At 35.1% G+C, this 14,365-nt stretch overlaps 4 protein-coding genes across 4 annotated transcripts; 1 reads left to right on the forward strand and 3 right to left on the reverse strand.

Annotated features, from left to right (window-relative positions):
• Nucleotides 1-210: 210 nt before the first annotated feature.
• LOC108359155 (odorant receptor 13a-like) lies at nt 211-5,396 on the forward strand. The gene is made up of 5 exons (XM_017610860.1): nt 211-572; nt 652-1,125; nt 1,192-1,291; nt 4,946-5,194; nt 5,320-5,396. The coding sequence occupies exons 1-5, from the start codon at nt 211-213 to the stop codon at nt 5,383-5,385; spliced, it is 1,251 nt and encodes a 416-aa protein (XP_017466349.1). The 3' UTR covers nt 5,386-5,396.
• On the reverse strand, nt 5,382-7,187 carry LOC108359160 (UPF0415 protein C7orf25 homolog). Its single transcript, XM_017610868.1, has 6 exons — nt 6,933-7,187; nt 6,684-6,873; nt 6,486-6,622; nt 6,149-6,431; nt 5,809-6,080; nt 5,382-5,738 (listed from the first exon to the last, which is right to left on the reverse strand). Exons 1-6 carry the CDS (start codon nt 7,089-7,091, stop codon nt 5,658-5,660), a joined length of 1,122 nt encoding a protein of 373 aa, XP_017466357.1. The 5' UTR covers nt 7,092-7,187; the 3' UTR covers nt 5,382-5,657.
• A 1,060-nt stretch (nt 7,188-8,247) lies between these two features.
• Nucleotides 8,248-11,075, reverse strand: ArgRS (arginine--tRNA ligase-like protein). Its single transcript, XM_017610867.1, has 5 exons — nt 10,878-11,075; nt 10,676-10,813; nt 10,240-10,613; nt 9,850-10,179; nt 8,248-9,472 (listed from the first exon to the last, which is right to left on the reverse strand). Exons 1-5 carry the CDS (start codon nt 10,917-10,919, stop codon nt 8,320-8,322), a joined length of 2,037 nt encoding a protein of 678 aa, XP_017466356.1. The 5' UTR covers nt 10,920-11,075; the 3' UTR covers nt 8,248-8,319.
• A 1,692-nt stretch (nt 11,076-12,767) lies between these two features.
• Nucleotides 12,768-13,702, reverse strand: LOC108359161 (uncharacterized). The gene is made up of 2 exons (XM_017610869.1): nt 13,486-13,702; nt 12,768-13,395 (listed from the first exon to the last, which is right to left on the reverse strand). Exons 1-2 carry the CDS (start codon nt 13,520-13,522, stop codon nt 12,971-12,973), a joined length of 462 nt encoding a protein of 153 aa, XP_017466358.1. The 5' UTR covers nt 13,523-13,702; the 3' UTR covers nt 12,768-12,970.
• Nucleotides 13,703-14,365: the final 663 nt, after the last annotated feature.

A 14,365-nucleotide genomic window follows, 5' to 3' on the forward strand; every position in this document is an offset into this window, starting at 1 on the left:
TTGCTGAGAATAGCAATAACTGAAATAGAAAATTTCTTCTTAAAAAAAAAGTGAATACTTNCAAAATGCATGCCCACCAAATTTATGTATAAATACCAAAGGAATAGCGGCGAAATGTCAGTTTTTAGAGAATCACTTTTGTTATTGCTGAGAAGAGCTATAACTAAAATAGAAAATTTCTTCTTAAAAAAAAAGTGAATACTTTTAAGAATGTTATTCAATCCGAAACCGTTAAGAGATCCAATACATTTTAAATTTCCTGTACAATGCATTTGGTTGAAACTAAATGGCTCGTGGCCGTTAAAGCGAATTCCGTCCAATGCATTTGAGAATTTTTTTGGCTTTCTGTACAGCGTGTGGGCCTGGTATGTCGTGGCCATGGTTGGCATAACTATCGGTTTTCAAACGGCCTTCCTTGTTACATCCTTCGGCGATATATCGGTGACCACCGAGAATGGCTGCACCACATTTATGGGAGTTCTAAATTTCGCACGCCTGTTACACCTTCGACTGCACCAAAAGGAATTTCATCAGATGATTGCGCAATTCGTAAAGGATATCTGGATTACTAAGTATGTGTATATGAATTGTTTTGAAGGGCATATCAGAATGCAATAGCATTGTACGCTTATACAATTCTCTCGTCCTCAGATCTTCGTATCCTTCCGTTGAGCGCGCTTGTGCACGTAATATGCGCGTCTATCAGGTTATTTCAGTATTGGAATCCTGTCTCATTACAATGTACTGCGTTATGCCACTATTCGAGCTCTACATGCTAACATTGAATGATGCCGACGGCTTAGTGCCCATCAAGAAACCGTTTCCGTACAAAATGTTATTCCCCTATGACGCAAATCATGGCTGGCGATATGCTCTCACTTATGTTTTCACAGCATGGGCTGGTGTTTGCGTGGTGACCACACTTTTCTCCGAGGATTCCTTATTTGGCTTCTTTGTAACCTATACTTGTGGACAATTAAATATTTTACATAACAAAATCGACAATATCACAATCGATTCGTATGCAACAGTTCGGGGTGGTCGTGGCGGCACAGAGGCTGACTATCAACGGGAATGCATCCGACGGCTGGATAAAATTGCTGCCAAGCATAGCGTGTTGTTTGAGTGAGAACATGGACGGGGAACGTGTGTTAAGCGAGAGAACATAATTCGGAATATTTTTTTTTCCAGCTTCATCAATCAGCTGGAAGGGTTCTTTAGTCCTATTATGCTGGTGAACTTCATGATTTCGTCAGTTCTAATTTGCATGGTGGGCTTTCAGTTGGTGACGGTAAGTACGAGTAGTGGAGCGGAGATTTTAAGAATGAGTGTCAGTTTAAAAAATTATAAAAATTTTATTAAAATAAACACTTTGTAAAGTGAAATAAATTAAAAGAAAATATAATAAAGCGATATAAATTTAAATTAAACAATATAAATTAAATAAAATAAAAAAATTTATAAAATAAAATATAAAGTAAAAGAAACTGAACAAATAAAAGTAAATAAAAATAAAAAATTGTATATAAAAAAAAAAAATAAAAAAACAAAAAGTAAATAAAACAAAACATAGCAGAATAAAACTATACATAATAAAAGGAAATAAAATATAAACAAAAAAATAAATAACCCGAAATAAAATGAATTAAAACAAAAATAAAAATAAATACAATAACATAAAATAATATAAAAAAGGAATAAAATCAAATTAATTCAATCAGTATACAAAAAAAAATAGAATTATAATAATTAATGAAAATTAAGTTGAATAAATTTAAAATTATATAATGATATAGCATAATAAAATGCAATAAGATAAAATAAAACAAAACAATAAGCAAATAGTATAAAACAAAGTAAAAATAAAATGAAACAAAAAATAGATAAAATAATATAAAAATTAAACAAAATAAAAAGTCAACACGAAAGGTAAATAAGAAAAAAAGTATATAATTACTATCAAATATTATTATAATAAATGCAACAAGAAGAAAAGCAAGTAGAAAAAATAAAATGAAAAAAGTGAATGAGACAAAACAAAACAAAATAAAGTAAAACAATATAATATTAAACTAATTTTACAAATTAAAATAAAATGAAACAAAGTAAAATAATGGAATAATGCAAAATTATATGTAACAGAATAAAAAAGAAAAACAAAATCAAATTAAGTATGCAAAGATAAAATCAAATCAAACAAGGAATTAATGAAAAATAAACAATGTAAAATAGAACTAAATTAAGTAATAAAATTAAAATTAAATAAAATAAATATTAAAAATAACAACAAAGTAAAATAAAATGCAAATACATAAATAAAATTATACAAAAAGTAAAATAAAGTAAAACAAAACAAAAAGTAAATAAACCAAAATAAAATAAAAATTGAGTTATACAGAACAATGAAAGACAAAATTAAAAACGTAATATACAAAAATTAAGTTGAGTAAAATATATATATATAAAATAAAATAAAGAGTAAATTAGATATAATGAAGCAATATAAAATTAAGTTAAATAGANGTGTACGGTGATCTTTTTATACCCGAGCTCACTTTTGCACAAGGGTATTTATAACTTTGTTCACATAACGGTTGTTTGTAACAGCCAAAACGAATCGAGATAGATATGTAAATGTCTGTTCGTCCGTCCGTCTGTGCACACGATAATTCAAGTAAAAATTGAGATATCTTAACGAAACTTGGTACGCGTACTTTTTTCGGACGTAGGAGAGATGGTATTGAAAATAACCACGCCCACATCCTACATAACGGTAGTTTTCAGAAATACGTAAACTGCGATTTTATTAACTAACTTTTAGACTAAAAAGAAGTATATTATAAATTTTTGGAAAATAGGCGCAGCCGCACCCACTTATGATTACATGTGTATATCTAGGTAACTGCTCCACCAATTTCTCCCAAACTTAGCACAGTTATTGGCCTTGGTACAATATACTAAATGGCTGAAATTTTTTAAAATCAGACAATAACCACGCCCATATCGCATATAACGGTAACTTAGAGAAATACGATATCTTCGATAAATCAGTAAATACTAAAGGTAATTTATTCAAAATTGATGCTTGCAATAATTCATTGCAAAGAAATACGTATATGATAAAATTTTGGAAAATGGGCGTGGCACCGCCCACTTATGATCACATATATGTATGTATCTCGGTAGCCGTTCTACCAATTTGTGCTAAACCCGGTACGGTTATTGTGCTTGCCAGACAAAAGCAAAACGTTAAAAATTATTGAAATCGGACTAAAATTACGGCCACTTGTCATATAACGGTAAATTTCAGAAATGCTTCAAACTTCTATATTTCAAAATTTAAGGACGCTAATTTACTCAAAATCGATACTTAAAACAATACCTTGAAAAGAAGTAACATTATTTGGAATTTTGGAAAATGGGCGTGATACCGCCCACATAGGACTACATACATAAGTTTTTCTCATTACGTTCACGGGGTGAACGTGAATTGCCGGGCCTGGTGCTGCAAGTAAGTCAGGGCAAATTAAACTCGCCTCTATCATGCTTAACCGCTGACTGGTCACAGGGTTACGCTAATAATTATATCCGGCATATTCACGCACAATTGGAGAATGCTCAAAACCGTACAAAAGGATCAAAAAACAACTCAGTTGCTCTTAATTCTTAACAGCAAAAGCTTGAAAATTATAGTGAGGAACGACAACACGGATAACTATAGCAATGAAATTTGAAGTCGCGTAGAGGATGTACCCAGAAAAAAAAATTTGTTTTTCGCTATTTGTATTCCAAAAACACTAAAAACTTATTAGCCCAGTAAATTTACCACAATTTTTAGGTGTAAAATAACGAAATGTCCTATCCCTCAATTTGACAGGAAATATTTTAAATTATTTAAAAACTTTTGACAGTTAGCGCATCGCGCCGGAACGAGATTGTAGAAATATATTTTTGTAAAGGAGAAAATTATGTTCCTAATTAGAGTCCAGCATTTGGAATCTGCCCCCATGACACCAATCACCCTGTNAAAATTATGTTCCTAATTAGAGTCCAGCATTTGGAATCTGCCCCCATGACATCAATCACCCTGTCACACCTTAGCTCAACCCTACTTAGCTAACACCCCTTTCCCACTAGTCCACCGCTTCGAAACCGCTCGTTCTTGTAAACTTTCTACAAAATTCATAAAAATGAATCAAACTTAAAAAAATGTTCATCAAAATTTCAAACTTTATTCAGAATTTAAAAAAAAAAAAATTCGGTTCGCAATTTTGCAGCCCGTTTAATTTTAGTATAATAAAGTGCAAGTTTCAAGTGGCTAAAAATTACCGCTGATTTTTTAGATTTTTTTTGTCGAGGGTGTTGCGCACTTTCTTCCATATAAAAATAGATGTTTGTTCATTATATGGAAACAACGAATGCGCAACACCCGCGACAAAAAAAATATAAAAAATCAGTTACTTTTAGCTATTTAAAACTTGCACTTTAGTGTACTAAAATTGAACGGGCTAAAAAATGCATACCGAAAATTTTTCTAATAATTCTGAATAAAAAGTGTGAAATTTCAATGAAAATTTATTTTTTAAATGAAAATTAACAAAAAAGATTTATGATAGAAAACATTTTGAATATTGCGAAAAAAATAAATTAGGAATACTTCTGTGAGTGTCTGTATGTATATTGATATGCCTCGCCCCAATCATTTACATTGTAGAGACAGGCACGCTAAAATTACAAAAAAAAAAACGCCGAGGTAAACTTAATTTTGAGTCGTAGATTACGGATCAGTATGCCGTTTTTCTAGATCAGGTCATTTACCCTTTACAAGAAAAATTATTCGATTCTTTTATAAAAATAAGTAATTTTTAAGCAAAAACAAAAAACTGACTCAGTTAAAAAAAAAATTATATAAATAAACTTTATTTGTTGAATTTTGTTATCAATATTTGTTCTCCAGTCCCTCGAGATGGCCACCCATTTGTATGCATGCAACTGGGAACGTGATATCGTATTTGCTGGCACAGCAAACAACTCGTCAGCCGCTCCACAGCTGAGAAAGTCTTTGCCAACGGTTTATTACTCCACTGATAAAGTATTTCGCAGCAAATTGCAGTTTATGATAATGCGTAGTCAACGACCAACCTGCATAACGGCAATGAAGTTTTCAACGTTATCCTTAAACAGCTTTTCCGGGGTATATATATATATACACATATGTATTAGAAATAATGACACTACACTTTAATTCGACATAATTAACTGCTATTTGCATATACATATATACTATATTAGATGCTCAATTTTTGTTTCTTTTTTTAGTTGATGAGTACATCAATGAGCTATTTCGCACTCTTGCAAAGTTTCTACGAAAATGAGGAAAATTAAAAGTATGGCAGTGTGTGGGTCTGGCACCACTCCTTTTATTGATTACCGGTCGTAATTCGATGCAAAAAGCTATTTGTATTCTCTCACAATAAAGCTTAATGTAGTTTGCAAATTGTATAAACAGTTGATTAACAATAATATGTATATTCACCTACTATTAATAGAAAATTTGTTTAATAAATATGAACATCTTATATGCAATATATCAATGATTTATGCATTCGCCAACTAAAATCGCGCCCCACTCTTTGTCGCATGGTTTCATTTGCAAATCATTCTATAGGCCTACCAGACGCCTCTTTAGCCTCGGTCAAAGCCCTGGCTTGGTGGGTGAACACAGGAACATTGATACCCTAAGCAATATTTTCAAAAAGTTTTAATTAAATCGTAATTTACAATTAAATAAAAAACTAAAGCACTCACTTGCATTTTAGCCGAACGTATGAATGCTTTATTCGAGGTCACAGTCACCGCTTTCATTTGCATGCCAAATGCAAAAATCTTTAAACTTCGTTGATTTATTTTACCGCTAAATTTAATCACGGCCAATTCATCGGGCACACTAGCCACATCGGGTAACACTTCTACACGTTTCATTAGCTCTGCAGCGCGTTGATGTTCTTGGGGACCGGCCAGTAAATAAATTATCTCTTCAAATGATTTGTACGCAGTTTCGCAGCAAATGAGGCGTTTTCCTGTAAAAAAAAAAACATAAAATTAATACAATTATAAATTTAATTTCACGTTATATGTTTCTATTTACCCTCAAACAGATTATCCAAGAGTGGCTTCAATGGCGCTTGCCGCTCTTTTTCTGCCTGTTCGGTAAGTATGGGCTCTTGGAATGTCCAATTGCAACTGCCATTGCAAACATTGCTTATATACGCCAATAGCGTGGTTATATCGATATTTAGAGTGCTTACATTTAAAACGTCTGCACTTTGATCACAGTCGGAAGTTTCGGCAACCGAAGCTATTTCTATACCGATCTCTTGCAGTTCCACAAGGAGCGTATTGTCAATAGTTTGACTGAAATAGAAAACCACCTAAAATTTGAATTGTATTAGAAAAGAGAAAAAAAAAAGAAACGGTATGCATACTTTCGGCGGTTTAAACATGCACAAGTGTTGTGCGCTGGCGTCTATGAACTCCTGCGCTTGATCTAATATGCTACGCGCTCCATAGCTTGCCGCACCTTTGGCCGCATCAGACAATGACTTCGAATTACGAGCAATTGCTGTGTTGGAGATGTAATTTTGGATGAATGTTGTTGAATGTGTGATTTAATTATCACTTACCTTTGATCCATCTTAAGCCATTATCACAGACAATATCCACCCGCAGCGGATTACTTCGACCCTCAACTGGAAAACCACAGTCTACATGCACTACATCTCGTTGTAGCTTCAAAATCTGCACCAGGAAGGCGTAGTGTGTCAGATTACTGCATTGGACGTGATTGAGCTTCAGAGTTTCGTTTTTAATGACCTGGAGGAATACAATACTATTTAATTTCTTAAAAGCGCACACCTGTTTTCCAAGTATACCTTCTTCAAAAATTTTACTTCCTGACTGATTTTTCTTTGAATTTTTTGCACACCACTAATTTGAGTATATTCTTCCAACTCTTCAATCAACTCATGGCCGAGTTCAACTTTTTCATTTGCGCGCTCCAGAAGATCCACAAAGGGAATTTCTTTGTCCATTGCAAAAGCAAAACTTCAAACACTTCCATAAAAATAAATATGAATCAGCTGTTTACATCACCACAAAAAAGTCAAGGGAAAATGGCAATGGTGCTAATGCTGATAAAAATTCCCCCAAGCGAGAAAACCAAACTGCAACTGGCTTTCGTTTTAAACTGCTCAATTTTTTCGGTTGCAAATGAAAAAATAGTTGTTTTTTTACAAATTATCCAGTAACTTGCCAGCAACTCTCCAGTAACTTTATTTCTAAGAATTCGCTCTCAAAGAAAAAATTTGCAATAAAGTACGCGAACGCTTTTCCAGTAACAATTTGCAAGTTTCATGAACAGCTGATAAATTGGTTGTTTATTCGCAGCAAATTCCTAATAAAACAATATATTTTTTTTTAAATAGGTTTATTTTGTGAAATTCAACAATAAAAACCCACAAACAGTTTCCTTATTAGTTTAAATTTCATCCAGCAACATGCGATCAGCTGTTTTTCCTACTGGCAAATTCTTACAAGTAAATATGGGTTTTCGGTATTGCAAATTTGCCAAGCCATCACAAATGCAAATGCGTGTATTTTGTTTGTGTATTGCAAATAATTTGCAATACAAATTTGCAATGCAATGATGCTAGGCCATTTGCACCGGATCGCGAATAGCCCTATTATTTATCCAGTAAAATCCAGTAAAAACTTGCAACTTCAACTGTCATTTTTCGCTCTCTCAATTTCCCCTACTTTGCAAGTTTTTGCGTACGAAAACGCCAATACATGAAAATTCGTAAAAACTTTTACTGGATTTTACTGGAAATGAGTAAAAAACGCATCTAATGTATGAATAATACATACATATATCCCGCTAATACGTATTATTATTATTATGCATATCGTCGCCTGAAATGCAAAAAGACGTTACAAACATCGTCGCTGACATACAAAAAGTAACTAATAAAAAATTCAAAATTCATCATTCAATATGCATCATATTATGAAAAAAAGTAAAAAAATATAGTAGTCACGATATTCAAAAATAAATTTCATAATAAACGGTTCACATGATCTAAAAAGGGTTCAGAGATTTTCATTTCAAGAACACCGACTATGTTGGGACATACAAATAACCTCATACAGCAATTCATACCAAATATAAATAAAAAACGCGTTATGAAATATTGTTGAATTTTATTCTTTTAATTTTTATGGTGCGAGATTGACTGTGTAGTAGTGTTTTTTTTTTTTTTTTTAAATCTTAGCAACAGGCTTTAAGCCCAAGATGTAGAAGCACTGTTTTAACACAGCAGCTGTAGCCTCACATAGCAAAATGCGTCCGTGGTTAACCTTAAGAATCTCGCCACTTTTATTCTTCTCAATACAATAGCAACTGTCGTAGAATTCAGAGAACACAGTACAAACTTCATAGCAGAACTCACAGAGTGTATGCAAAAGCAGATCCTTTGATATTTTAATCAACACATCGGGGAACTTTAATAATGTCTTGGCTAACTTCCACTCTTTTTCGTGTTCCAATTCAATAGCGACGCCTTTGTCAAGCACTTTAGCTAGGTCCGAGAAGTCCTCGCCGCAGTTGCGAGAAATGGAACAAATGCGTGTAAAAGCATAGAGCAAATACACGGCTGTGTTGCCGCGATCCTCCAACATCTTGTCAAAGGAGAATACATATTCGTTGGTGCGATTATGACTTAAATCGGCATACTTTATGCAGCCATAAGCTACCGATTCTTGTGCTGCTTGCAATTCATCCGGTGTAAGCACCTTGTCACGTTCCTTTTCCAGCAATTTATCCAGCGCACGTTTCAAACCTTCGTCTAGTAGATCAGAAAGTTTCACTGTCTCTCCAGAACGCGTTTTGAATTTTTTGCCATCCTCGCCCAACACTACTCCGAAGTTAACATGATCGGCACGATGTAGTTCGCGATTGAAAATGCCTGCACGTTCTGCAGCCCGAAAAATATTTTGTAAATGTGTGCTCTGTCCAGAGTCTACAACATAAATTAACCATGTGGCTTTTTGTTCTTCTAATCGGTAACGAATTGCTGCCATGTCCGAAGTATCGTATGTGAAGCCCCCGTCTGACTTAACGATTGTCAAAGGTATGCCAGAAGATGTTTCATCGGCCCACATAATTTTGCGGCCATCGTCTTCTTCGAGTAGGTTCTTTGATTCCAAAAACTTTACAACCTCTATCATGCGTGACTGATAGAAAGACTCGCCGATAGGAGTAATTGTAACGTCTAATCGGTCATAGATTTTTTGGAACTCTTCACGGGATACATCACATATTTGAGTCCATGCTTTTGTTGAATTCGGGTCCCCGCCTTGCAGCAGTACTACGCAATTGTAGGCACGTTTCTTGAATTCCTCGTCCTCGTCAAATCTGAAGAAAACACAAGTTGACGAGTAATATATCTTTCCAAAAGCTCAAACTGATTAAGTTCTTTGAAAAACTCAAATATAAGAGAATATCGAAAAGAGCAACTAAAGGGTTGCAGTTGTACATATCGCTTTCTAACTAAAAGACTGTCATAACTCAAAAAATAATGTTTTACCAAATGATGCAGAATAATTTTCGGGCTAAAATCTTCCGTGCAGGATTGCAAATTGTAAACATTAAATGCATCTTTCACAAATATCGATTCTTACTTAATTGCCAAACAAGTATTTTAAATAAACGGCTTTCATTAGCCCCATTTTTGATCGAAACGTTCACTTTTCTCTTTTCGCTTATGTGTATTCACTACGAACAATACCCACCTCTTTTTTGATTCCTTGTAGAAAGCTTGCAAATCGCCAATCGGAGGACTTTCGTGCAGAAAATTTGGGAAACGGTCCTCCAAGTGCGCAATCAGCATACCGAACTGTGTACCCCAATCGCCCAAGTGATTGACGCGTAGAACATCGTGCCCCAGAAATTCCAACAAACGACAAATGGACTCTCCAATAATCGTCGAACGTAAATGACCGACGTGCATCTGTTTGGCTATATTGGGTGATGAAAAGTCTACGAGAATGCGTTGCTTGCGGCAGGTTGGCGGGTTAACGCCAGACCGTAAAAGGTTGGAGATCGCACGAACAGCGTAATCCCTACATTTTATACAAAAATTAATTATACCATTTATACGAACATAAAAATAAACATTATACTTTTTAAGAAACACGTTAATGAAGCCAGCACCTGCAACTTCAGTTTTGGCTACAAGTGGCGATTGTGCAACATGCTTAACTATTTCGTTTGCTATATCTCTGGGTGATTTATTTGCGCCAGCAGCCTTTAGTGTTTTTGCCAATGACATAGCACTATTGCACTGATAATCACCAAATTTAGCGGCAGTTGCATTCACAGGTGATATAATAGCTGAAGTGCCGGCAAGCTGCGGAAATGCCGATGCGATGGCGTCTGTAAACAAATCTGTAAGATGTTCAGCAATTGAAATCATTGCATCGACGGTAGTTGGCAGTGCAGGTGGCACATATTTAGCAACAGCAGTGGGTGCGGCATTTTGCTCTGCAACAATAGCCTGCAATGATGAAATTTCCTATAATGTCGGCGAATAAAGATATAAAATTGAAAGTGACTAACCTTATTCAAAATCGCTAATCGATGCTTTAACTTCATGTTCTCAGTTTGCAACTTTGTGTACTCTTCATCTTCAAAATCAAGCACCTCGCCACGTTTCGTATTTTCTATTTGCGTTCGCAAGTGGGCTGTCAGACGCTCCTACAAATGAAAATAAAAATACTTGTGTCCACTCAACTATTTTTTATTGACTGATTACACAAACCATTTCACTAAGAACAGCAGATTCTCGTTCTAAAGAAGACATTTTCTTGTCTAAGGAATAGTTTAAACAAAATTAATCAGAGTACATAAAAGAAACGGCTTTTTTCTCGCCACAAAGAAAAACTATAAACTAGCCACATGGAGCAAAAACAAATCTATTTTAACAACACAAGCCGCTATTTCATCAGCTGGTAAATTGCTTCCAATACTTTCCATGGTGTAAGAATTCACCACGTTCTTCCTCTTCTTGCCGGACAGTGTTGTTTACAAAGCCGATTTNTAACAACACAAGCCGCTATTTCATCAGCTGGTAAATTGCTTCCAATACTTCCCATGGTGTAAGAATTCACCACGTTCTTCCTCTTCTTGCCGGACAGTGTTGTTTACAAAGCCGATTTCACCCATGAACCAAAAAGACAAGATCACGACAGCAGAAGAGTGGCCCGTTATAATCGCACTTATGAAAAAAGTAGGGCGATTTTGACATAAGCCGTTTGTTTACATTTGTTCGTTGTTTACAATTTGGTGGTGGCTTTTTACTGCAATTTTCTTAATTTTCGCTTGTGACAACGTGTGCACACATAAGGTAAAGAATAATTTAACACAACGACATGATTTATAGGAGAATTTGCATAATAAAAATGATTATTCATGCGTTCAACAATTACGCGTTTTTTTTTGTTCTCTTCGTTGTTTACTTCTTACAACAAAGATGGCGTCGAGATTTCAACAGCTAGAAAATAACTTTTTTCTTTCTTTCCTTAAGGCGTGATCTTGTGTCTTTCGTTCATGGATTTCACCTGCACAGCAAAAAAAAAATTAAATTTCTTGGTCTTCGTTCACAATATCGTAGATTGAGAAACGAGAATAAAAATGGTACTACATTCTTTGTAATTTTACAATATGGGCCGCGCTCCGTCAAGCAACACCGTCAATAAATATCGCGATACTTGGATCACGTCAATAAATACTGAACGTGTGACAGGGCCCTTACACTTGCTACGAGTCTAACCAAATAAAACCCCGTTAATCGGCAAGGAGTGATGTTTAAGGGTTCGATATAGTTAAAGCCATTGTATGGAATTCGCTTAGTGTGATGAAAGCGATATCTTGTCGACAAATAACGGTTCGCTTAAGTCCTTTGTCCATATATAAACGATCCCTATAGTTGTTGTTTTTGTTGTTGTAGCGGCTACCAAGCCGCGCTCAGGTCGGTTCATCCATCAACGTTGTCGTCTATTTCAGCTAAGGGGAGGCCAAGGAAGTGCAGTTACTTGTAGTAAAACTCGAGGAAAGTTCAAACTGTCAGCGTATATCAAATAATCTCTAAAACTTACTTGGGAAACCCTTATGTGTAACTCGAAGTGACTTCGAGTAGCTTGAGGAGCAAACCTATTATAAATGCCCTTAAAATAGCAATACAAACAAAAACGAATCCAATTAATTTTTAACGGACTTCAAAAAAAGGAGGTTAACAATTCGTCGGAATATTTTTTTTAGGGAGTGTCTATTTACACGCGCCACGGTAACTTTAACCGTAGATCCACGGTAAAAATTACGGCGCAAGAAGTTCTGTCCCACTTCTCCGGCAACACAGAAAGGAGAATTCTGAGTAGTAAGGGTTATAATCCTTGAGTGCGGCCGAAGGCCGCCGACGCTAAAGAAATTCTGACCCACTTCTGCGGCAACATATAATCCACGTGATTTTACAGTAGAGCTACGGTAAAAGTTACCATGTCGTGTGTGTAGACACTGCTTTTTTATGTATGTTACCGCATGATTTTGGATCACTTTAACCGATTTATATAATTCCTTTTAAAAGGAAAGGTGGTACCTCAGAGTTGGCGTCACACTAATTTGGTTAATTATTATTATTATTTATTTAATAAGATCGATCATTGCATCATGAAGAAATTAAAGGTACTCTTACATTTTTATATGAGAAAGTGGGTTTTCTATCATGCTTAAAAATTACTTATTACATTTTCAATTCTGTGGAAATCGCTTAATTGACTATAACACTGAAAGATAAATCTAATTATCGGCACTTCTGCCTTTTTCGCCCACCCTATGTGACAAATCCCTACATAAGCATTAGGGATTTCGGATGGCACTTAGCCCTCGCGTACGGAAAGCTGTAAATAAAGCCTCTTGATAAAGTCTATCGAGCATATTGTCACGATCCTGATCCGACGCATTTGTAGCCATAAGTCTACGTCGCTGACGAAGTGGTGCTGCTATGTTGGCATTAGCATCCGCGCGGTTATCGTCGTCGTCTACACGATGATTGATATTGATACTGCTATTGCGCTGTTCAATATTACCATGAGCACCCGGCAGCCTTAATCCATGTTGCTGTATTGCAGCATCGATTCCATATAGCTCGAAGAGCGGCCGATGTTGTGGTACCACTTGGTGCATTTGTCTAGCTTCAATGCGCCTGTTAATAAAATTATCGCACTCACACTCAAATATGGCATTTCGTTGCCATAAACGCAACTCTTCTGTATTCATTTGGACTGTAAATATGAATGGAAACAAGTGTATTTTAAATACACACATTCATACAAATGTGCATTTTGTATCGTTTAGATATTAGCAAAACTTACAATTGGTTTCTGGTAGAGGAGCAAACAGGAAATCCATATTACTCCTTTCGAGTTTTTAGTATCAGCAATATTTTGATTGCAGGTGAATAATTTAATTTGTACAAAAGTTGAGAAATTTAATTATATAGAATTTTAAGTGACTTTGCCCTTGTTTCCTTTTTTGCTTTTGCTTTTTGCTATCGGCCTTTTGACATTTTCTTATTGGGCAAATATTAGAGATCGTAAATGTACGATTATTTTCTATCAAATTTAGACTATCGATTATGTTGTATTCTAGGAAGCTAACAAGGCGAATTTATACAAGGTGGTGTTAACAGAACAAAACCAAAAAAATTACAATAACAAATCATACGCACATTGAGAATCAGTACAAAACACAGTATATACAGTAATAAACCTTTTTGAGTACTCCTCGGGGGTAAAATCCAAGAATGATAGAATACAAGATTGCTCCAATGAGAGAGGATTTTTGAGGGTAATTTTTGCATGACGTCATCTTGGTGCAATTGCGAGAGAGAAATGCCAGGAAGCATATAAAAATATGTAAACAATGCAGAAAAGTGTGTTAATTTTAATATTACATGGCCCAATTTTGCAGGAATCAATAAATATACAAAGATTGATTAATTAGGAACACGTAGCAATAATTTTGGACATGTAGCCCTTTAGGTAAGTACGATTTTTAGCACATGAAAAATGGATGTATTAACAATGTTTGGAATTTCATGTAGACCAAATGGAAGGCGTGCAGCAAAGTGAATTTTTGGACCCGCCATTGTAAAAAGCGATGCAGAGTGCATATTTATATTTGTGGACGGTAGCGAACCACCATAAACTCCACAGTGGGTGACTCCACAGCTTTTATTTGATGACTTGTACC

This window comes from Rhagoletis zephyria, unplaced genomic scaffold, assembly GCF_001687245.7.
Source record: "Rhagoletis zephyria isolate East Lansing unplaced genomic scaffold, Rhagoletis_zephyria_1.1 Rzeph_scaffold_00350, whole genome shotgun sequence".
Taxonomy (NCBI): Eukaryota; Metazoa; Arthropoda; class Insecta; order Diptera; family Tephritidae; genus Rhagoletis; species Rhagoletis zephyria.